This window comes from Diaporthe batatas (assembly GCF_019321695.1).
Source record: "Diaporthe batatas strain CRI 302-4 chromosome Unknown Contig00001, whole genome shotgun sequence".
Taxonomy (NCBI): domain Eukaryota; kingdom Fungi; phylum Ascomycota; class Sordariomycetes; order Diaporthales; family Diaporthaceae; genus Diaporthe; species Diaporthe batatas.
The window spans coordinates 320,168-341,725 of record NW_025408548.1 but is presented as its reverse complement, the minus strand read 5'-3'; the positions used below and the strand labels follow the sequence as shown (position 1 = coordinate 341,725).

General features: G+C 52.2%; 6 protein-coding genes across 6 annotated transcripts; 5 read left to right on the top strand and 1 right to left on the bottom strand.

The window, feature by feature from the left end:
• Positions 1-2,336: 2,336 nt before the first annotated feature.
• On the bottom strand, positions 2,337-4,792 carry KVR01_000735 (uncharacterized protein; the record flags this gene model as incomplete). The annotated part of the gene is made up of 4 exons (XM_044788420.1): positions 2,337-2,907; positions 2,938-3,880; positions 3,936-4,106; positions 4,780-4,792. 4 exons carry the CDS (start codon positions 4,790-4,792, stop codon positions 2,337-2,339), a joined length of 1,698 nt encoding a protein of 565 aa, XP_044650684.1.
• Positions 4,793-5,939: 1,147 nt separating this feature from the next.
• Positions 5,940-7,061, top strand: KVR01_000676 (uncharacterized protein; the record flags this gene model as incomplete). Its single annotated transcript, XM_044781688.1, has 4 exons — positions 5,940-6,101; positions 6,175-6,225; positions 6,285-6,811; positions 6,893-7,061. 4 exons carry the CDS (start codon positions 5,940-5,942, stop codon positions 7,059-7,061), a joined length of 909 nt encoding a protein of 302 aa, XP_044650625.1.
• Positions 7,062-8,016: 955 nt separating this feature from the next.
• Positions 8,017-9,697, top strand: KVR01_000284 (uncharacterized protein; the record flags this gene model as incomplete). Its single annotated transcript, XM_044790088.1, has 2 exons — positions 8,017-8,463; positions 8,525-9,697. The coding sequence occupies 2 exons, from the start codon at positions 8,017-8,019 to the stop codon at positions 9,695-9,697; spliced, it is 1,620 nt and encodes a 539-aa protein (XP_044650233.1).
• Positions 9,698-10,377: 680 nt separating this feature from the next.
• KVR01_001031 (uncharacterized protein) lies at positions 10,378-11,950 on the top strand (the record flags this gene model as incomplete). Its single annotated transcript, XM_044793429.1, has 3 exons — positions 10,378-10,399; positions 11,410-11,507; positions 11,594-11,950. The coding sequence occupies 3 exons, from the start codon at positions 10,378-10,380 to the stop codon at positions 11,948-11,950; spliced, it is 477 nt and encodes a 158-aa protein (XP_044650980.1).
• Positions 11,951-12,939: 989 nt separating this feature from the next.
• KVR01_000174 (uncharacterized protein) lies at positions 12,940-19,228 on the top strand (the record flags this gene model as incomplete). The annotated part of the gene is made up of 9 exons (XM_044786684.1): positions 12,940-13,314; positions 13,360-13,644; positions 13,728-14,447; positions 14,540-14,941; positions 15,164-15,401; positions 15,469-15,609; positions 15,694-17,213; positions 17,324-17,812; positions 17,897-19,228. 9 exons carry the CDS (start codon positions 12,940-12,942, stop codon positions 19,226-19,228), a joined length of 5,502 nt encoding a protein of 1,833 aa, XP_044650123.1.
• Positions 19,229-20,004: 776 nt separating this feature from the next.
• On the top strand, positions 20,005-21,480 carry KVR01_001039 (uncharacterized protein). Its single transcript, XM_044793840.1, has 2 exons — positions 20,005-20,571; positions 20,646-21,480. Exons 1-2 carry the CDS (start codon positions 20,538-20,540, stop codon positions 21,386-21,388), a joined length of 777 nt encoding a protein of 258 aa, XP_044650988.1. The 5' UTR covers positions 20,005-20,537; the 3' UTR covers positions 21,389-21,480.
• The last annotated feature ends 78 nt before the right edge of the window (positions 21,481-21,558 follow it).

Genomic DNA, 21,558 nt, shown 5'->3' with positions numbered 1-21,558 from the left:
ATGACCGGATTCTTTTTCAGGCACTTGGAATATCCCTTGGAGCCCCCATTGGGTTGACATTTGTGACGCTGAACGCGATCTTGGTTGCGGTCACGGAAGAGGTCGGCGGCCAGAACTTGATACCTTGGGTGGTTGGTGCGTGGTCAGTTGCCGGCGCGTCCACGGCGGCATTGGGTGGGTACCTGAGCGACATATTCGGCCGACGAAATATAATCCTCGTCGGCAACCTTCTCGTGTTTATTGGGTGCATCCTGGGGGCCACTGCTCGCAGTATTGGGGTGATCATCACGGCTCAAGCCCTGACAGGAATGGGCACTGGGTTCCTCTTCGACGCCTTTGCTGCCGCAACGGAGATGCTCCCCAACAAATGGCGAGCACTGGCAGCTGGAGTGGTGGAGGCAGGGATTAATGTTCCGTGGTAAGGACCCAACTTAATCCATATGACTGCACTTTGGGTTTCATTGCATTGACGTGGTTCTCGTGGTGATTAGGGCAACGATCTCAGGAGTGCTGGCAAATGTGGTCGCCCGTTATGCCAGTTGGAGATGGATATACTACATTGCGATCCTCTGGAGCTTTCTCGCATTCAAAGCTACAGCGCTGCTTTACTGGCCCGTATCACGGCCAAGGGGCGACTTTCACAAGACTCGCGGACAACAATTCAAAGAGCTGGACTACATGGGCTTGCTGTCCATCACTGCTGGTCTGCTCATACTGGTCAGCGGCCTTACTCTGGGCGGAGAGACCTACCCCTGGAACCACCCAATTACTGTTGCTGCACTGGTCGTGGGCCCTGCTGTCTTGCTGTTAGGGTGCATATACGACTGGACGGTAGCGGCCAACCCGATGATTCCGCTCAAGCTTTTCAAGCCCATCATGTTCCGCCGATACGTCGCCATACTCATCGTCCTCTTCATCAGCGGAATGAACTACCACGCCCTTAGCACAATTCTTCCCCAGGGATCTCAGCTCATGTTTACTACGGATGGGATGGAGATAGGAGTCATGTCACTGCCCAGCTCGGTGATCCAGCTCCTAGTGGGCGTCGTTGTGCCCATGATCTCTCACAAGATCCCGGAATACATACCACACTGTACGATCAAATGGCAGGCGGTAACCATGACCGTGTTTCAGCTGGTATTTCTCGCCCTGTCAGCAGCCTCCGTCGATCCGAATAATTACTACGCCTACATACTCCTCCCTGCCCTCGGGGTGGCGATGTTCCCGGGCGTCACGGTACTCTCCTACGCCATCGCAGGAATGCACGTCCCTCACTCGCAACTGGGCACAGCACTTGGATTCTTGGGAACTTTTCGGTCAACCGGAGGGGCCGTTGGGAATGCGATCTTCCGATATATCTTCCAGAGGACGTCGGAATACATGACAGCGGAGAGACTCCGACCCGTATGCGAGAGGCTTGGTGCGTGCCCGACTGAGAGTGCATTCAACACACTCCTCGCCGATGCTGTGGCCTACAACCAAGGTGTCCCAGGAAAGCTCATGGACCTGAGCCCAGAGGTACGGCGTGCCATACAAGGTGCATTACGAGGGGCCTACGGCTACAGCTTCAGGGTTGTCTTCTGCGCCACCATTCCGCTCGGGGTCATAGCCCTTCTCTGCGCGCTCTGCATCGACGACCCGCATGCGTTCATGAATAATCATGTTCAATTTAGAATGTACGAGAGGGGCGGCCTGGGCTTCCGCAAGTCTGACAGCCCAGCACCTACCGGGGCCACGGTCCTGTTCCCGGGACGAAAGAAGCATTTCGACGGGAAAGACGGCGGCGTGGAGCTTACAAGGATGGCCTCACAGGAGTCACAGGCACGCCTCAATGCCGAGACAAAGTCTCTGTGAGCTGGACTTACGTCTGTTGAAATGGGCGGAAGAACCTCGGGAATTAATTGTTCTCGCAGCCTCAACCGCATATGGATAGGAAAAGTTTGAAGATACCAATACTGGGGCGGCAAGCAGGTTTATAGGTTAATATACATAATAATTGATTTCGTACCGCATTCGTTGAAGGTAACATGCGGCTCTCTGTTGCGGACTTTCGAGCGGCGGAGGTAGACTTCCATATTCGTCGCGGAGATGATTACCAGCACGAAGGTTTCAACCTCTCCCATGTGCCGACGACAGTAATACGTTGCACCTTAATCAGTAGTTCTTATGATATTAATCACTGCTACATTCTGACAATGACACCTGTTGGCACCAAAAGCTCAAGCTTACAGCCCAGGATCCATAATGCTGGTAAAGATCCAGGTGCCTGGATTCCATTTTTCCGACAACATCAATAGACACGACAACCTTTTAAGACCCACACAATCACCAAAGTATCAGTCCATACCATTGTAATCCTCTCTTTCAATTTGGAGACCATCTTCGGCGGCAATATCCATGGCAGCTCGGTAGCCCATAGCGTAGGCAGTAGCCTGTGTATGACAAGTGATGATTCTTGGGGCGGCCGGCGTACCCACCACACGCAAGCCGTCGACACCACGCACGCGCCACTTTTCATCAAGTACAGTCCCGATGGCGACGGTCCCCATGGGATGATGAAAGCTCCCCGAGGACTCCTGTATAGCAGCCCAGATGTCCTCATCACTGGTCACATTGGCACCGGGAAACAACTCGACCGGCAACCACGGGCTCAGCTCGGGGCTTGTCATGAGGCTGCGGAAGTCCTTGTAGGCATATATCATAGCGGCTTTGTCTGCTGGGGTCGCCCAATAGGCCGAGTTGATAGTTGGCTGTATCCGGTAGTCGGCGGACGCGAGCGTCACGTTTCCGCGGGCCTCGGGCTGCACCAGTGCTGCAAAAGGGGTGACAGTGCTGTAGTTTGCAAGGCTGACTTGTAAAGGTGCAGTCGAGTATTCGTAGATGAAGTGAGGCCTGTCGGCGTTGAGGCTGGTGTGGTATGTGCCCAGTCCCTCAAACACCGAGTCGGGAAGCCTGAGAGCTCCAAACACATTGCCGTCGGGGACTCCCAATAATCCGTCTCCAGTGGCCTCATACTGTGCCTCAGCCTCCTCCGAGATGCTGATGTTATTCTGCCACTGCCACGCGGTTCCCATCTCAGGGATCGTCTCATATACCAAGCGTGCGTAGTGGTGGTCCATGAGGTTCTGGCCGACATCTGGTGAATCGTGTAACACTTCAACGCCAACAGCCTCCAGCTGGTCAGCTGGCCCGACACCTGAGAGCATGAGAAGATGCGGACTACCGATAGCGCCGGCAGCTACAATAACCTCCCGAGCATTAAGACTCAGGGTAGTGTTGGTCAGTGTGTCGGTGTATGTGACTCCAACAGCTGTCTTGTTCTCAAAGACGATTTTGGAAACCCATGCATCATGGTGAACCTCAAAGTTAGGTCGTGTCACAGCAAGCCATCCGAACGTATTCCATGCGTAGCTGCGAGTTCGATTGTCGGCTCTAATCGCGTCCACCTGTTCTGCGATACCGATGCCGTAGCCTGAGCAGAAATCAATCTCCTCAAGTCCCAGGGCCGATGACAGCTTGTCTACATATGGCCGGTCGAAGCCGAGTTGAAACCGCTGCGTCGTGATTTCGAGAGGGCCGTCGCCGAAGGAGGTCGTGTTGACTGGTGTCTGGTCGTCGGGGTGAACGTCCTCCTGAAAATGCGTGGTGGCCTTGAAGGCATCAAACATGGACTCCCAGGAGAGACCATCATTTCCTGATAGCTCAGCCCATTCATCAAAGACGGAGGATGACCCGCGGCAGTAGCCCATCCCATTCACAGCAGCGCCGCCGCCCAGCGCCCTGCCCTGCCACAACTCAGGGGCGATCCCATTGAGGGCCGGATCAGGCGCCGAGTTATATTGCCACATGTATTCTCCTGTCTGAAAGAATCGCGCTGGAGCTATGAAGAGGTAAGACTAGGTCTAATTAGGCGTCATCTTTGAGATATAACATACTATAGACCAGCGGGTCAAGACTCGCGTCTGGACCAGCTTCCAGAAGAGCGACTCTCACGGACGGATCGCGACTTAGTTGCTCAGCCACAACCAGGCCGGACGGGCCGCCGCCGACGATAACATAATCGAACGTCTCATTCAGACCGTAGGCCTGTCGGGAAATTCGCGGTGCTCCTAGAACTGTCGGCGCCATGGCGCATAGCGCCATCGAGAGCGCCAAGCGAACAAGAGCCATCGTTGGCAAATGAGCGAAAGTAACGATAAGTGTTTGTTTGGTTTAGAGAATACAGTACTGAATATCACGAATCTCTTGCGTCCTCTTTACACATTTATACTATACCCCCTTCCCGGCCGTTGTATCTCAATTTGCCCATGAAATCGCGGAAGCCTGGCCCCCAGCCTCGATGACCCGTGATAAAGCTGCCTCCTGGGTCAATTAGCCCTTCTCGGCCTTCTCTTGGCTTGAAGCTGTCCCTATGGTGTCCGTCCGGAACTGGGGGCGCTAAATGACTTCAAACGACCGGAAAAGAAATCCTTCCGGAACTCACTAGTCGAACGACATATCGATAGTGAACCTCCCATTGCGTGTTCATTACCCTTGTGCTGCCTTGCTATGATTAACATGGGATGGGCTGAATCCTTTGCTGATTCTTGGAAGCTGAAACCTGGAAGGAGGGATAAGCTGACGATACAGAGTGGCGCAATGCTCCCCTTGGACATTGTCTTGAAAGTGCGCCTGGTTTGATATATGGAATTGAATTAGTTCAAAGCTTCAGTATTAAACTCGGCCCACCATAGTGGTCATATGTTGTTAATCAAAGTCGTTGCATTCCGAAACACAAACAAGCTTCGTACATGGGCTCACATGCATTAGCAGAGACGTACTGCATGCGCAGGTCACCACGTGTGCAGTTGTCCCAAGCTGATACAGTAGTCAGAATCAGTAGGATTCTGTACGTAGTACTGTGCAACCATATCATCCATTTTCGGGTCCCGACTTGTGATTGGCGCAAGGAGGATTAAACAGTATCGAACGCTGATACTCGGAATCCCGAGTATTGAAGGCTGATATTCGGAATTCCGACGACAGTAGTGCGTTGAAAGCAGAAAAATGGTCATCATGCCTATGGAATCATGGTACTGCAGTAGCATTTGGCTGTATGCGGATGATATGTCCGCAGCACGCCCATTGATCTGTGTCTAGCGCGATACCAATCCGTGAGATAACGCAGGTTTAGACGTGGTAACAATGTAATGTCAGGAACAGGAAAACATCCGGAGCATGCTAAAATTAAAACCCTCACCTTGGGGCATAAAAAATGAGCCATTATGAGGCATCCCAGCTGTTCCGCGTGCTGGGAGACAAAAATACCGCCTTATCCCAAACTGCTTTGCTCGGGTCATACAGGCTACGCAAACCTACTCGAATCTTTTTTCTACTTTCAACTAATTCTCACTCTCGATGTTGACTATTACTAACATGTCTTCAAATACGACACATCCTGCGCCGCGTTTTGTTGAGCTTGCCTCAGTCATTTCTGGGGCTGTGGCGAAGCTGGAACGAATTCTATCGGACAAAGGGGTCCCATGGCCTTCATTTGACCAGGAAGCTCCTGCATCATTCCCTCAGGAAGCATTTGATGCTCAGGAGGCGCTTCTAGGTAGCCATAATGACTCTTTCTCAACTGATTCTAGCATCACATGCTGTCATATATTGTATGCACTAATATCAGACTCCAAAAATTCAGATGCCACTGCAGAACTGTACGACCTTGTTTCGGATCCGCTTGCTCTGATATTGAGGGTTTCTTCGGTAGGTACCTGGGTACTAAAGACAGGGGTTGCGAGACGCCTTCTTACCAAGCAGGGTTATACTGACCTGCACAGCGGCACAACGTGGCTAGCCTTCAAGCCATTAGCCGTTTCCATATTGCGAGCAAGGTTCCCGCGAATGGAATGATATCCTACAAAGAACTTGCTCCCAAAGCAGGCGTGGATGAGCCCATGCTTCGCCGCCTGTTGCGCCACGCCATGACGTTGCGGATCTTCCGGGAGCCCCAGCCTGGGATGGTCGCGCACACAAAAGCATCCAAGCTGCTGGCTCGATCAGATGTGAACTCCTTCATGGCTTTCCACCCTGAAATCGGTTGGCCAACGGCAGCGAAGGTGAGAAAGACCTGCGTCGATGAGCCTGGCCAAGCAAACCGAAGCGGCACTGCTAACCAGTAGGCTTTCTTAGACTCTGGATGCCTTGCAAAAGTGGCCCAGTTCGGAGGAGCCTGATGAAACTGTAAGTATATTACTCCAGCCGGTCTTTTACCTTTCACTTCTGATTCGCCGTGTGAATAGGCCTTTTCTCTGGCCGACAATGCTGGAGGATCGATTTACGATGCCTTTGCCAGGGACCAAGAGCGTGCCTTGCGTTTTGCAGCAGGAATGGAAGTCTTCGGTGCACTTCCTCGGTTCAACATGTCCAGCGCAGTAGACGGTTTTGATTGGAAGTCACTGGGCCAGGCAAAGGTGGTCGATGTGGGAGGCTCCCGGGGCCACTTGGCCGTTGCGCTGGCCCAAAGGTTCCCCCAACTTACTTTCGTTGTTCAGGATATGGAGAAAGTCGTGGATGAAGGAAGAGAAACTTTGACCCCAGAGCTCCACGGCCGAATTAACTTCATGGCCCATGACTTCTTCAAGCCACAAGGAGTCTCCGCCGATGTCTACCTCTTGCGCACCATCCTGCACAACTGGTCGGACAAGTACTGCGTCGCGATCCTGCGGGCTCTTGTGCCAGCCCTCAAGCCTGGAGCCAAAGTCCTTATCAACGAAATCTGTCTTCCCGAACCTGGCTCCATGCCGGCGCACTTGGAAGCTGAGTTGAGGTATGAAAACGGATACCTGTCTTTTTTCCGCCAGTCTTATGCAAACAGTTTGACTAACATGGTGGTTACGCCGCAATGCAGGCTTATGGACCTTAGTATGGGCTCAATTTTCAATGGAAAAGAAAGGGACTCTGCAGAATGGAAGGCGTTGCTGACACAGGCAGACTCTCGGTTTGAGTTGCAAACCATAGTCCAGCCTTCCGGTTCATCCTTGGCAATGATTGAGGTCAATTGGTGTGCAGATTCTTGAAGTGACGGGGACGCTATGAAGTCCACCTGCGTCTATTCACAGGCCATACCTATGTTTGGAGAATAAAGGACCGCAATTTGTCAGCTGAATAAATATCTAAATCGTTTTTAGGCCCTGCGAATCGGGAGATGAGGCCTGTGGCAAGTTCATTATTGAGCCGATAACTTGGAAATGTACCCAGACCACAACATCCCAACCTTGTGCGCTTTTCAATTAAAAACAGGGCCCGCTCTAAGAAGTCTTGAGAAGACACTAGATATATATTGTCATCAGTAAGAGTGATCAAAGTTATCTGTAAAGGAGTAATTCGGTACACATCATGACATGACATCTTACCAACTATAACCCTTCCGGTAGTACTATGAAAGCCGGTTAGGAAAACAAAAAACAATAGGACAGACGTAAAACGTTTGCCTCCAAGAAAATATGATTATGAGTGACGCTAAATTAGGTCTGACAGCATTAAGCAATACAAGCGGTGCTTGATAAATAGCAGCTTGTTTGGGATCAGGTATTTCAATTCCAAGCAAGTTCATGCGGGCACAAAACCATAAATGGGCAAGGGCTGAACCCAGGCACAAACATGTAAAAGCACATGCACCCTCGGGAGATGTACAAACGTATTGATGTCACAAGATCGATCGACAGTGCCAGTCGCTGAGCGAACCCAGGCTGTGGCTTACCATCCTCGGACTCGCGCGGAGTTAAGAGCTTAAGTTGCAACCGGCACTTGTGGAATGCGAGCCTCGTTACACGTAGCAAACCAACACTCACTGCTTGTGCACCCTGTGTTAGCCCTTTCTCCATCACTTTTGTAACCATCCATGTGATGAGATTGTTGTAGGAAATTACTTCTCCATCTCGGAAAACCTCTACAGTATACCTAGATGGGCGTCGTTGATTCATTGCAAGTTCTTTCAACAACCTACTATTCAGTGTTTTCCACATTTACACCATGCAGGCCACACCAGAACGGGTGGGTACCCCTGAGTCCCTCGACTGGAGGAACAGCATAGAGATGGCCCAGCTTCAAGACAGCATCCGAATACACCATGGGCTCAGAACCGTAGGAAGTGAAACGCCAATTGCACCCAGAAGAGCCGATATTGAGTGGTTTGATGACTTCCAACCACCAGCTTTTGATAACTTCGAACCAAGAGCCTTGCCAGCCAACGAGGCCGCACCCAACAAAAACACCTGGGACGGAGATCATGACCCCCAAAACCCCTATAATTGGCCTCTGTGGCAAATTAACGTCAACGCTGGCCTGCTCGCACTCTTGGCATTTCTCAGTCCCTTCTCGTCGGCCATCATGGCTCCTGCAACACCAGCAATAATGGCAGAGTTCGACACCAACAACGAACTCTTGGAATCTTTCGTGGTCTCCAGTTATGTCCTGGCTGTATGTCCAACGCCTTCCCTCCCCATCAGAGTGCTTTCATTGCTGACACACCTCGTTCAAGATGGCTTTCGGCCCGTTGATCTGGGCCCCCCTTTCCGAGATCTACGGCCGCGTGCCCGTGTACCACATCACCAACATCGGCTTCCTCGCATTTACTGTTGGCTGTGCCTTGGCGCCCACTTTATCGAGCTTGATCGTTTTCCGCTTCTTCGCCGGGTTCTTCGGCTCCTGCATCACAGCAAACGGCGGCGCCTCGTTCGCCGACATGGTTCCCCTCGACAGACGAGCAGCATACATGTCATTCTTCATCATGGGCCCCATCCTGGGCCCCGTGGCGGGACCCATCGGTGGTGGCTTTCTGGCGACGGCCATGGGTTGGCGCTGGGTATTTTGGCTCGTGGTCATCACGGGAGGATTCACCGCGGCCTTAATGTTTATCTTCTGCAGGGAGACATACACACCCTTGATCCTCCGGCGCAAAGCTCGACGATCCAACAAAATCCTCGCCCTTAGATCTGGCCTGGCGAATGAACACTCCTCGCCATGGGCGGTCTTGCGTCGCGGCATCAGCCGGCCTATTAAGCTCCTCGTGCTTTCTCCGCTCGGTGCACTCCTTTCGCTCTATATGGCCGTAATTTACGGGTTCCTTTATCTCATGATATCATCCATCTCAGTAGTCTTTGTGCAGACATATGGATTTTCGCCTAACTTGTCTGGCCTTGCTTATCTCGGTCTCGGTATAGGCTGCCTCTCAGGCAACCTGCTCGTCAGCTTGACCTCTGACCGCTACATGATGCATCGAGCCGCCCAGCAGGATGGTGAAAAGAAGCCAGAATATCGAAATTTGTGGGTACCTCTAGGGGCAATCTGTATTCCTGGTGGCTTTTTCATCTACGGGTGGACGGCGGAGTACGGAGTCCACTGGATTGTTCCTATCATCGGAACGCTCTTCATTGGGTTCGGGTTCAACACAATTTTCAACTCTCTTCTCCTTTATCTGGTTGAATCTTTCACCATTTTCGCGGCCAGCGCGCTCGCAGCGAACGGAATTGTTAGATGCATCGGTGGAGGCCTTCTACCACTTGCTGGCTTAACTTTGTACGAAAACCTCGGAGCGGGATGGGGAAACAGTGTACTGGGCTTTGTGCACATGGCTGTAATATTTCCACTCACAGTGGTACTGGTCAAGTACGGCGAGTATCTGAGAATCACGTTCCCCATCAGGCACTTGTGAAGCTCACAACTTGAAGACCTTGGAAGCTTTACCAATTTGGACCGTATTGACATAGAGTTGTATTGTATATAAAATTTGATATCCTACAATCAGCATAAAAAAGAATAATTGCATCATATAGCGTGTAAATATCAAGTCACAATGAAGGATGTTTTCCGTTTTCAAAAGCAATCATAGAAAGCGGGAACACATTATTGGACTCACCCAACCACGGTCTAAGTGTTCGGTCAGCTTGACTGAAATGAAACACCGCCCGGGGTTCCCTCTCATCTCGCACAAACCTAATCTCTCAATGAACTTCAATCTCGATTATTTTAGGTTGTCAAGTCCTTCGGCAGTTTTCGAAATGAAGAGGGCTTCTTTCTGCCCAATTCTTGAAAAATGCCGATCATTCGGCCAAAACCCATGGATTTCTGGCAAGTTGAGAATCCGTCGGCTCGGAAATTATTGAAACAACGAATCTTCCCGACCAACGGGCTTTGGGGCCGGAAGTAAGCAATTGCCCGACCAAAACGAGGCTTTTGAATATGCAAGACCAAGTTACACAGCATGCCGCTAATTATTGTAGCGCGGCGATGGGTAATGTCAGCCAGCAGCTTCTCCACAAGGCTTACTCCTGAGTTAGGGGTGGTAGAACTTGGAAGATGGAACTGTGTCCCAGGCGGCCGCTGTGACGTTGCATGTCGGATGAATTCACAGCAGGTTTGCAATCCGGTGAGGAGATCTTCTACGTCGTAATCACACAAGAGGATCCATATCACTGAAGACGTGGGGACCTCCAGTAAGTGGTCAACTGGAGTTCCCCGTGCGAGGCGCTGTTCAAGTACAGAGTATCAGAAATGTGAAAGAACTTGGTATGCGTGTGTAGTGCTGAAGAGGAGTGATTCAATTGTGAACTCAGATTAGTGGGACGGCAATGCGAAAGAATGAGCTTAGTGTTTCAGTTGCCGTTACTTGTACCCAATATCAGGCAAACGCTGTGCTAAATGACATTGCGTACCCGATTTTCATTCACGTTTGCCAAGTGGGGAAATCTGGCAGGATTGTGGCATGCTCAGAAAACGCTTGAAATCAACGGAGGAATCACGAGCGAACTGTCCATCAAGTTTACCTAGCCATCAAAAGTCCCAGGACCTATGTTTAATAATCGGATAATTACACCTTTATTTTCACTCTCGCTTTAGCCATACTATATTTTTCCTTTATACCTTATAATTATCTGTCTATTCCATATTTTATTTGTTCTATCTATGTCTCATATATAAAGGCTTTGATAACCTAAGATGAATTGGAATAGTTTCCGCTGCATGTACATGTATGTGCCTATTTCCGAGGCTCCAGGTCGGTGCTCACTCCATGGCTCAGCTTAGGCGGCGTCGTCGCACGTACCGTCAGCATCGGACAGCGAAATTGGTCGCAATTCCGTATCAGTGGAAACTAAAGGAAAAGCATTTGACCCCAACATCTCCGAAAGGGTCTACACGTACTGTCATCGAGAAGAATGCTAAAAAAAAGCCTTGCGTGACTGCAACTTCGGATTGGCTATCTTCAAAAAGATTAAATCCTCCATTTCTCGTCTAATTCCTTTGGCATCAGACACCAAATTCCACGAATAATGTCTTCTAACGTCACAAAAAAGCTCAGCCTGGAAGGTCAGTCGTCGTATTTCAGCCATTGAGGGGAGGGGTACATAATAGTGACTAAGTATCCAGACATCATTGGCTGCCAGGCTGCGCTGTTTGAATGGGCCGAGAGCTACGATACGAAAGACTGGGACCGCCTGGCCAAATGCCTGGCCCCCACTCTCCGTGTAAGTGAAGTGCGATTGCCATGATTGCCGAGGACATAGAAGACGAAGACGCCGAGTGGGACAGCTACTGACCCTTCGATCCCCAGGTGGACTACCGTGCTTATATGGGCAAAATGTGGGACGCCCTGCCTGCTGCAGAGTTGATTGCAATGGCTTCCGACCCTCACTTTCTCGGGAACAACCGAATCAAGACGCAGCATATGGTAGGCGGAGCGCCGAAGTGGATCAAAATAAGTGAATTGGAAATCACGGGACACCACCAGATGCGTGTCGCGCACCAGAGGTATGAGGATGATGAGCTCACAAAAGTCGTTGCCCAGGGCCACGCACATGGAATGGCCACAATGCACTATCGTCGAGTGGACGGTGAGTGGAAGTTCGCGGGGCTGGAGCCGGATATCAGGTGGACCGAGTTTGAGCACGACAAGATTTTTGGAGAGTAGGGACAGCGAAAATGAGGTTTTCTTCTACGCTAATTTGAGACACTTACGTGATGAACGTACAGCGGGTATTAAATAGTATCAACTGTAGCAGTCTGCCGTTGGAGGGAGAATTTCATTGACCAGGTACAAATGTTTTATGTGCAGATTCTCAAAGGATTGGATGCTGTGCTAGTAAGACATTGGGGAAGCTGTGTTTAAACACGCTTACAAATGATACTCTCACCAGGAACCTGAATTTCCAGAAAACATAGAGCATACGGCAAAGATATGGGAGGGGCGGTGACGACCCAAGGGTCCAAAGACGTAATTCACCCGGACACTTAAAAGGTTCTCTCTAAGGAGGCCACAACGTTCCGCGGGTTGTCATTAGACTCCTGGTTTCTCAGGGGCGTATCGAGGCCTTGCTCTTCCACGGGTTGTCTGACTGTAGTCAAACGCTTAGAGGCTTGGACACCATGGCAGTTCCAGAATTGCTGGCCACGGAGGTCAAGCCCGAAGGTGAGTTCCGGAGTCTGACCAGATAAGCAAGCTGTACCTAATTGTACAAGGGATGCATCCTTTGGCTCTCACATGGAACACCGAGCTCGAATGAATGTGGTCGCCGCGAATCGGGCTCTGCATCGGCGGCCGTACCGCGGCCCGCCGTCTTCAGCTGAGTTCCTGTGTACCGGATACGGTCACTTGCCTAGAGCTATCCTCTTGGCCCCGAGACCACATACTCCATTCCTTGGATTATGAGTCTAGAGATGATATCATTTGCCAATGTGTCGGTAATGCGTGAGCACGGTACTCCTTCTTTTCGGTCTGCGTCAGGGCAAGACGGGCTGGGTTCATTCATACCGTGGGAATGAAACGCCTCTAAGCCGTGAATTATAATACCAGTAATAAGGAATTTATATCAGATTTGGTATTTTATTCGCATTTCTGTAAAACCCTCGGAGTGCAAGGGAAACTTACCACCAGACATAGCTGTCACTTTGCCTGTCCCAATGTCGTCCACGCCCACTACGACAGCGTCAGATATCTCTCTTTACAAGATGAGAGTTGTTCACTTTAGCAACGAGTTCCCATACGATGACCAGCAGACACTCTTCAGGGACTTGTATCGCCAGAGTAAGGACAGGGCCCACCCCCTGCTGGCCCAGTTCCTGGATGAAGCCGCGCGGGCAGTCCGCGAGGAGGCCCGCCTGATCCCACCGACTCTGAGGACGTTGATACCGCATTTTGAGACATTTCTCGAGTTTGTGAGCTTGGATGAGCTGCGAAATGGTCCTCTGAGCGGATCCATAGACGGTGTACTGCTTTGTATTGTGGAACTGGGGGCCTTCATCGGGCAAGTACAATCTCCCTACTCCATCAATTCGGTGGCCAGCTATTGACTTGGGAACGATGATATAAGTCACCATGAGAACTGCCCACATGAATTCAACGACAATGACATTGCGTTCACCGGGCTAGGCATCGGCCTCCTGGCCGCTTGCGCCGTGTCTATCGCCCCTACCCTTGCAGACCTTGCCTTCGTCGGCGCTGAGGCGGTGCGACAAGCGTTCCGACTCGGCATCATGGTCGCACAGGTGTCTCAGAACCTGTTTGTTTCGGATTTATCGAGTCCTGCGGACAGTTGGGCGTATGTGCTTGCCGAAGTTTCCGCCGATGCAGTCCAGGAGGAGTTGGACGCTGTCCAGAAAGACAGGGTACGTGTAAAAGCGTTCAGACTGAGGTTCATCTTGTCTTAATGGTCACATAAATAGCAGCTGACCAGACATTATCCCTTCAGAGGACACCAGAAACCAACAAGGTCTTCATAAGTGCCTTCAGTTCGGCTTCCGTGACCATAAGCGGCCCTCCATCGTCTCTCAGGGAGCTTTTCCGCACGGTTGACTTTTTCCGGGATGCCAAGTCTGTCGCACTCCCGGTGTACGGGGGACTCTGCCATGCGCCTCACATTTACAGCGAGGAGAGCGTGCATGAGGTGGTCAAGACAGAGTCGCTACAGGCGATGGAGCGGCACAGGCTCAGCGTCCCGCCCCGGGTGGCCGTCTTCTCGACGAGCACCGGACGGCCCTTCCCCGCGGCGAAGGCGACTGACCTTCTTTACCAGGCCACGCATGAGATTCTCACCCAGTCTATCCGATGGGAACAGGTTATTGCGGGCGTCGTTGAGAAGGCCCAGGATGTTGGCGCGATGCGGGTCCCGATCATGGTATTCCGCACCTCGCTCGCCGCGCAAGAGATGGTGAACCTCGCGACTAAGAAGTTGCCATCGGAGGTCGCGATCCAGACTGACGAGATGATCCCTTGGGTTCACGATCACACGAAAGTGCCTGGGATTTCCGGGCCCAGGGGCCCGTCCCAGTCAAAGATAGCCATTGTCGGCATGGCCTGTCGAATGCCAGGAGGTGCCGATACCACTGACAAGTTTTGGGATCTGCTTGAGGCTGGCATGGACGTTTCAGCCAGGGTTCCAGCTGATCGTTTCGATGTTGACACACATTTTGTGAGTATTGATTACCTTCACGGGGGACGAAGTGATTGTCGTGGTTATTTATCATGTCGCGGTCACTAATGCGTGCTCGATCGGGCAAAAAGGACCCCGCTGGCAAGAGGCTAAATACGAGTCACACGCCTTATGGATGCTTCATTGACGAGCCGGGCTTGTTCGACGCCCCATTCTTCAATATGTCGCCGCGCGAAGCTCAGCAGACCGACCCTATGCAGCGCCTGGCCATCGTCACGGCCCACGAGGCCCTCGAGCGTGCGGGATACGTCGCAAATCGCACGGATAGTACCCGGCTGGAGCGAATTGGCACTTTTTATGGGCAGGCGAGCGACGACTATCGCGAGGTCAACACAGCCCAGGAGATTAGCACGTATTTCATCCCGGGAGGCTGTCGTGCCTTTGGCCCCGGGCGTATCAACTACTACTTTAAATTCGCGGGCCCGAGCTATAGCATTGATACTGCCTGCTCGTCAAGTTTGGCCACTATACAGGTATTTTTTTATCCCATCTTCACCCTTCTCCTCGCGAACTGAATTCTTTCCGTGCTGAATTCCCATTCTTGAGCGTCATTGAAACCCCTTGATATTCGAGCCATAGCTGCCTTCTGACACTTAGGTCCCTCTGTATCCGATGTGATTCGTGGACCTCATATGGCATTTTCTTCGACAATTCTTGTTACTTTGCGCAAATTTACTGACATTCTGGCCCCAAAGACGGCATGTACGTCACTCTGGAGCAGAGATGTCGATATGGCAGTCGCTGGGGGTATGAACGTCCTGACAAACTCGGACGCATTCTGCGGTCTCAGTCAGGGACACTTTCTCTCCAAGACGCCCGGAGCGTGCAAGACCTGGGACGTGAATGCCGATGGGTACTGCAGAGCAGACGCTGTGGCTTCCATTGTCCTGAAACGCCTAGAGGATGCTGAGGCGGACAACGATAACATTCTGGGTAAGTGTCGCTTAATGGCACGCCAACATCAATCCAGACTGACAAATGCTGTTCCTGATCCGTAAAGGAGTCATCAGCGGTGCCGGGACCAACCACTCCGCCGAGGCCGTTTCTATTACCCATCCCCATGCAGGCCACCAGGCGCACCTAGGAAAGCTAGTCTTGGGTCGCGCTGCGATTGACCCTCTCCAAGTCGGGTTTGTCGAGAGTAAGTCTAGTGGAAATGAGTGTACAGGAGCCGCGCTGGTGGACCATTTGACTATTCTCGGCTAACCACCACGGTGCCTTCTAGTGCACGGCACTGGGACACAAGCCGGTGACTTTGAAGAGATTCAGTCCGTCTCAGATGTCTTTGCCCCACGCGGCCGCCGCCGAAGCTCCAAAAAGCCCCTCTATATCGGCGCCGTCAAGTCTAACGTTGGCCACAGCGAGGCCGCTGCCGGCGTTACGGCCCTGCTCAAGGTGCTCCTCATTCTGCAAAAGGGCGCCATCCCGCCACACGTTGGTATCAAGAATAGCCTGACGCCACGCTTTCCAAAGGACCTACACCAGCGGGGTGTACGCATCCCATTGGAGAAGATTGAATGGCCACGGCTGTCTGGTCCAGGCCAGGAACATGATCAGAAGCGTATCGCAGTCGTGAACAACTTCAGTGCCGCGGGGGGGAATTCGACTGTCATAGTTGAAGACGGCCCACTGCGCGAAGTGACTGAGATAGACCCGCGCCCTGCGCATGTCGTGGCTGTCAGTGCTAAGAGCAAAGTGTCGCTCAGAGGGAACTTGGAGAACCTGCTTGCATTCCTCAAGAGGAACCCGGATACAAACCTAGCCGATCTTGCCTACACAACGACAGCACGCCGACCGCACTTCAACCATCGGGTAGCATTCGCTGCCAGCAACATCCCGCATGTCGAGAAACAGCTTAAAGCGGCACTAAAAGGTGTTGATTCTCAGAAAGCCATTCCAAACACAGGACCACCTGCCGTTGCGTTCGCCTTCACGGGCCAGGGCGCGTCATTCAAGTCTTATAGTCTTGAGCTGTTCCAGAGCTCTTCTTACTTCCGATCTCAAATCCTCCATCTGGACTCTCTAGCACAGCGTCAGGGATTTCCATCCTTTGTGCCCGTACTCGATGGAAGCTTCCCAAAGGAACACCAGCACTCAGCGGTTATCACACAGCTGGCACAGACTTGTGCACAGATCACCCTTACTCAGTACTGGGCCCAGATTGGGATACGGCCTAATGTGGTGGTGGGCCATAGCCTCGGCGAGTATGCAGCTTTGCATGCCGCTGGAGTTCTTTCCGCAGGTGACGCTATCTACCTTGTTGGACAGCGGGCCAGGTTGCTCGAAAGCAGACAGGCCCAGAAGGCCGCAACTCACAAAATGGTGGCAGTGCGTGCTTCCGTCGAGAAGATCAAAGAGGCCGCGCAGGGCAGAGCGTACGAAATCGCCTGTATCAACGGCCCCGAGGAGACGGTACTTAGCGGCTCTGTCTCGGAGATGGAGAACCTTACCGCCCTGCTTGAGGAGGTGGGCTATAAGTGCTTCAGCCTTGATGTTGCCTTTGCTTTCCACTCGGCCCAGATGGATCCCATACTTGATGAGTTTGAAACATTGGCTCGCGCAGTCGTCTTCAACACTCCTCAGCTGCCTATCATCTCGCCCCTGCTTAGCAAGGTTATATTTGATGCCAAGACGGTGAATTCGACTTATCTGCGGCGTGGGACCCGCGAAACCGTCAACTTTGTTGCTGCACTCCAGGCCGCATCAGAGATCGGTACAGTTGACAGCGAAACGGTGTGGATTGAGGTAAGCTGCTCGTTCTTTTTGCCCACCCTGTCAACGAAGTCCACTTTAATCCCACCTGAACTTCAAACAATGGGAACCATCAAATACTGATGCCAGAGGGTGACATCCAGATCGGGCCACACCCTGTCAGTGTAGGCTTTGTGAAGTCAACACTGGGATCCGCCCATACCATGCCGTCCATGAGACGAGGTGAGAACAACTGGACCACAATGACCTCCACTCTTGCCTCGCTGCATTCTTTGGGTTTCAAACTTGACTGGAACCATTACCACAGCCCAGTAGAGAGTGCATTGCGCCTCCTCGACCTTCCCACATACGCCTGGAATAATAAGATATATTGGATCCAATACAATGGCGACTGGGCGCTGACCAAAGGAAACAATTACTACGACGAGGAGAAAGGCCACATGAAGGGCCATGCTGCCCTTCCCCACGCGGTTTCTGGCCTGACTACATCCCTTGTCCAGCGCATAGTCCACGAGGAGTTCGACGATGAGAACGGCATGGGCGAAGTGGTGATGCAGTCCGACTTGATGCAGCCCGACTTCCGTGCTGCGGCGTGGGGACATAGGATGAACAACTGCGGCGTGGTAACCTCGGTATGGGTTTTTACTTTTATTTTGATATGATATCGTTTTGCCAGATATCGGGCCCGGCTGACAATCTTGTGCACATGTGCGCAGTCCATCCATGCGGACATCGCCTACACCCTTGGTAAATACCTGCACAGCAAACTCAAGGGGGCCAAAGGTAATGCCGATATGGAAATCGTGGACTTGGAGGTACGACGGGCCCTCGTGGCCAATTCCAAGGCAGATTCAAAGCAACTGATCCAGGTCTCTATTACGACTACGAACATTGCTACAAATCGGGCCAGTATGCAATGGCACAACGTCACAGATGATGGCAATGTCGTGGACGAGGAGCCATTCGCCACTGCGACACTTGCCTACGGCGACGCCAAGGGGTGGCTTAGCAGCTGGACTCCAGCCTCGCACTTGATTCAAGGCCGGATCGAGGAGCTCGAACGCCTGGCCACAGCCGGCACCGCCAACCGCCTGAGCGGGAATATGGCGTACCTGCTTTTCGCTAAGAACCTGGTGGAATATGCAGACAAGTATCGTGGCATGAAATCAGTTGTGCTAAATGGGCTGGAGGCCTTTGCTAATATAGTCCTCTCAACGGAAAAGGGTGGATCGTGGACAGTTCCCCCTTTCTTCATCGACAGCGTGGCACACCTTGCTGGATTCATCATGAACGTCTCAGACGCCATCAACACTCAAGAGAACTACTGCGTCACACCGGGCTGGCGGTCCATGCGGTTCGCCTGCGCCCTGGAGCCCGGAGCGGCATATCGGTCATACGTGAAGATGATCCCCACAGAGCAAGACCCGACTGTGTATCTTGGGGACGTCTATGTCCTCCAGCCTGAGACACACACTATCATCGGCATGGTGCAGGGTATCCAGTTCCGCCGTTACCCACGCATCTTGCTCAACCGCTTCTTCTCGCCTCCCGATGGCGCGTCAGCCCCGACAGTTGCGGCGGCACCGGGCTCAGTCGCTGTGGTGAAAAAGAAAGAGACCCCTGCAATGACCTCCGCGGATAGGTTCAGGAACGATATAGCGGTCACGGCCTCTGCCCCGGCGCCGATGCCGATTGTCAACGGGTTCAAAACGGAGGGCTACAATGGCGATCATGGCCCTGGTGTTGAAAAGGCCAGTGATAACGTGACTAGGACCCCTGAAGCAGCGGAGGTGTCAACAAACTTGGACGTCGAGGCCGATACAATCACTTCAAAGGCTCTTCGAATTATTGCCGGCGAGGCTGGGCTTGACCTGGCTGAGGTCAGCGATGATAGCGGTTTTGCCGAGCTTGGTGTTGATTCCCTCATGAGTCTAGTCATCGCGGAGAAATTCCGCGAACAGTTGAACGTGGTGGTCAACGGTAGCCTGTTCTTGGAGTACCCCACCCTCGGGGACTTGCGAGCCTGGTTGGAGGAGTACTACAGCTAAGACAGCCTTCCACGCCTTCCAAGCCTTGAGAGCGAAGGAAAAGGAGGAAGGATTATGGGTAGTATAGTAAGACTTTCCGTGGCTCTCATTATTTCGTATCTACCTAGGTATCTAGACCGTATTTCATGACCAGAATGCCAATGCAGACTCTCATACCGCAATTTAATCAGAGCCACCAATGATAATGCCAGGTTGAATCTTGGGTAGAATTTCATCCGACTTTTACTCAGAGTACAGCCATGTCTGCTTGGCCACCCGTAGACGGTCCATTTCATCATAGAGCAGCGCGGACTGTGCATAGGCCTTTCGGGACAGTCAATGCCTTCAAGTATACTTTTGCAGCGGAACGTTTTCTGGTGGCAGGACATTTGCCACTCCCGCGATTTCTCATTTTCCACAAGTTGTAAGTACCTAGGTAGGTATCCATTTATAAGCCAGTCCGCAGCCACGCCTTGCATATAAGATGGAAGGATCGTGCTGAGCTCGGGATTCTGATGTTTCCATCGACGATCTTGTCAAAAATGTCGTCATGGTTGGGATCTACAAAGGCTCTGTGTAACTCCAACCGGACAGATGTCGGTGCTATGGCAGACTCAAAGTCCGTGCCGAAGCTACTGTATTATAGTGGCCCCCATGGTGCTGACGTATCAGGTCGTCTTGGTCAACCTCCTTGACCCAGCTGTAGGATAGTGCGGTGTCACAAAGGAATCCTTAAATTCGGGTCACCTCGTAAAATCACTGGTCGAGGCCGCGGAGTTAACCGTTCATGCTCGGCTCTCGGGGAGCGAGATGAAAAAGTCACATTATGATTGTCGGACTTCGTCCACAACAGCTGTTCTTGTACGACATAGCCACACTTCCGACCTCAATGCCGATTCCCTGTTCCATCACCCCGCCAGCCCACCTGCGTCTGCGCCCTCGACCGAATTCTGACGCTATGTCGCATGCCACAGTAGAGGGGCGGGGTTCCGTCTCTCCTCGCACCTAAGTACGGCCTGATTGATTTTGCGAGGCACAGCCCTATCACATATTCATCTGGTTATGTCAGCAGCAAGGAGGGATCATTTTTTGGTGGGACAAAGACGAAATGCTTCCGGAGATTGGAGTGCTTAATTCCGTCCCGCGGCTTCATCATTTTGACATGACATTCAGCTCGCTGATATAGACCAAGCCAGGGCACACTTGTCCCTACCAAGACAAGCAAAGAAACAAACTAAACAGCCCACAAGCAAGGGATTCATTTATTCATTGAACCAGCTAGCATCTATACGTCGTGCCCATCACAATCAAGCCTCTAATCCCCGGCGCTATGGCTCCTAACAAGACCGTCATATTTGTAACTGGTAAGTGTCAGGCTGCGGGTATAGCTTCCACATTTGACCAAAACCACATTCATTAAACAAAAACCACTATCTAGGCGCCAACAGCGGCATCGGCTATGAGACCGTGGCTGCTCTTGCTACAGCATCAGCCGACTTCCACATCCTCTTAGGCTCTCGGTCCGTGGAAAAGGGAGAAAAGGCCGTCAAGGACATCCAGCAAGACGGAGCCAACAAGATCAAGGCGACAATCTCGGTGCTCCAGATGGACGTAACGGACAATGAGTCGGTGCTAGCCGCCAAGAAGCGCATCGAGGTCGAGTTCGGCAGGCTGGACGTGCTGATCAACAACGCGGGCATTCTGGTCCACCAGCCCGACATAGACCTCCTCACCTCCCTGCGGATGAGCTTCGAGACCAACGTCTTCGCCCAGATGCTCCTCACCGAGTCGTATGCACCACTGCTGCAGAAGTCTGCCAAGCCGTACGTCATCTACGTCTCCTCCGAGATGGGCAGCGTCACCAACCGCCTCGACCCGGAGTTCCCCTTCCGGCAGATCCGCGGCGAGCCCTACCGCATGAGCAAGGCCGCGCTCAACATGCTTGCCGCCTGCCATCGCTACAACTTTGCCGAGTGGGGGTGCAAGGTCCTCGCCTTCAACCCGGGCTGGTGCGTCTCTAACCTCACCGGGGCAAAGGGCCGCGAGATGCGGCAGAAGGGTGGCGCCCGTGACCCCAAGGAGCCTGCCAAGGCCCTTACAGACATCGTTTTGGGGAATCGCGATGCCGATATTGAGAAGAACGGCATGGTGGACATCGACGGGGGAGTTGGTCCCTGGTAAAGGCGATCCAGCATCAAGCCCAGGTGGAGAGATAATCTCGGACAGTTTGCAACATTTTACTTGACAGAGTCAATATATTATACATCAATCAATTCAGTTATGAAACGGCGTTTCCTTTATGGACATGTGTTGAGCCTGGATGAGAAATCACACCCATGACCTCGTTCTTG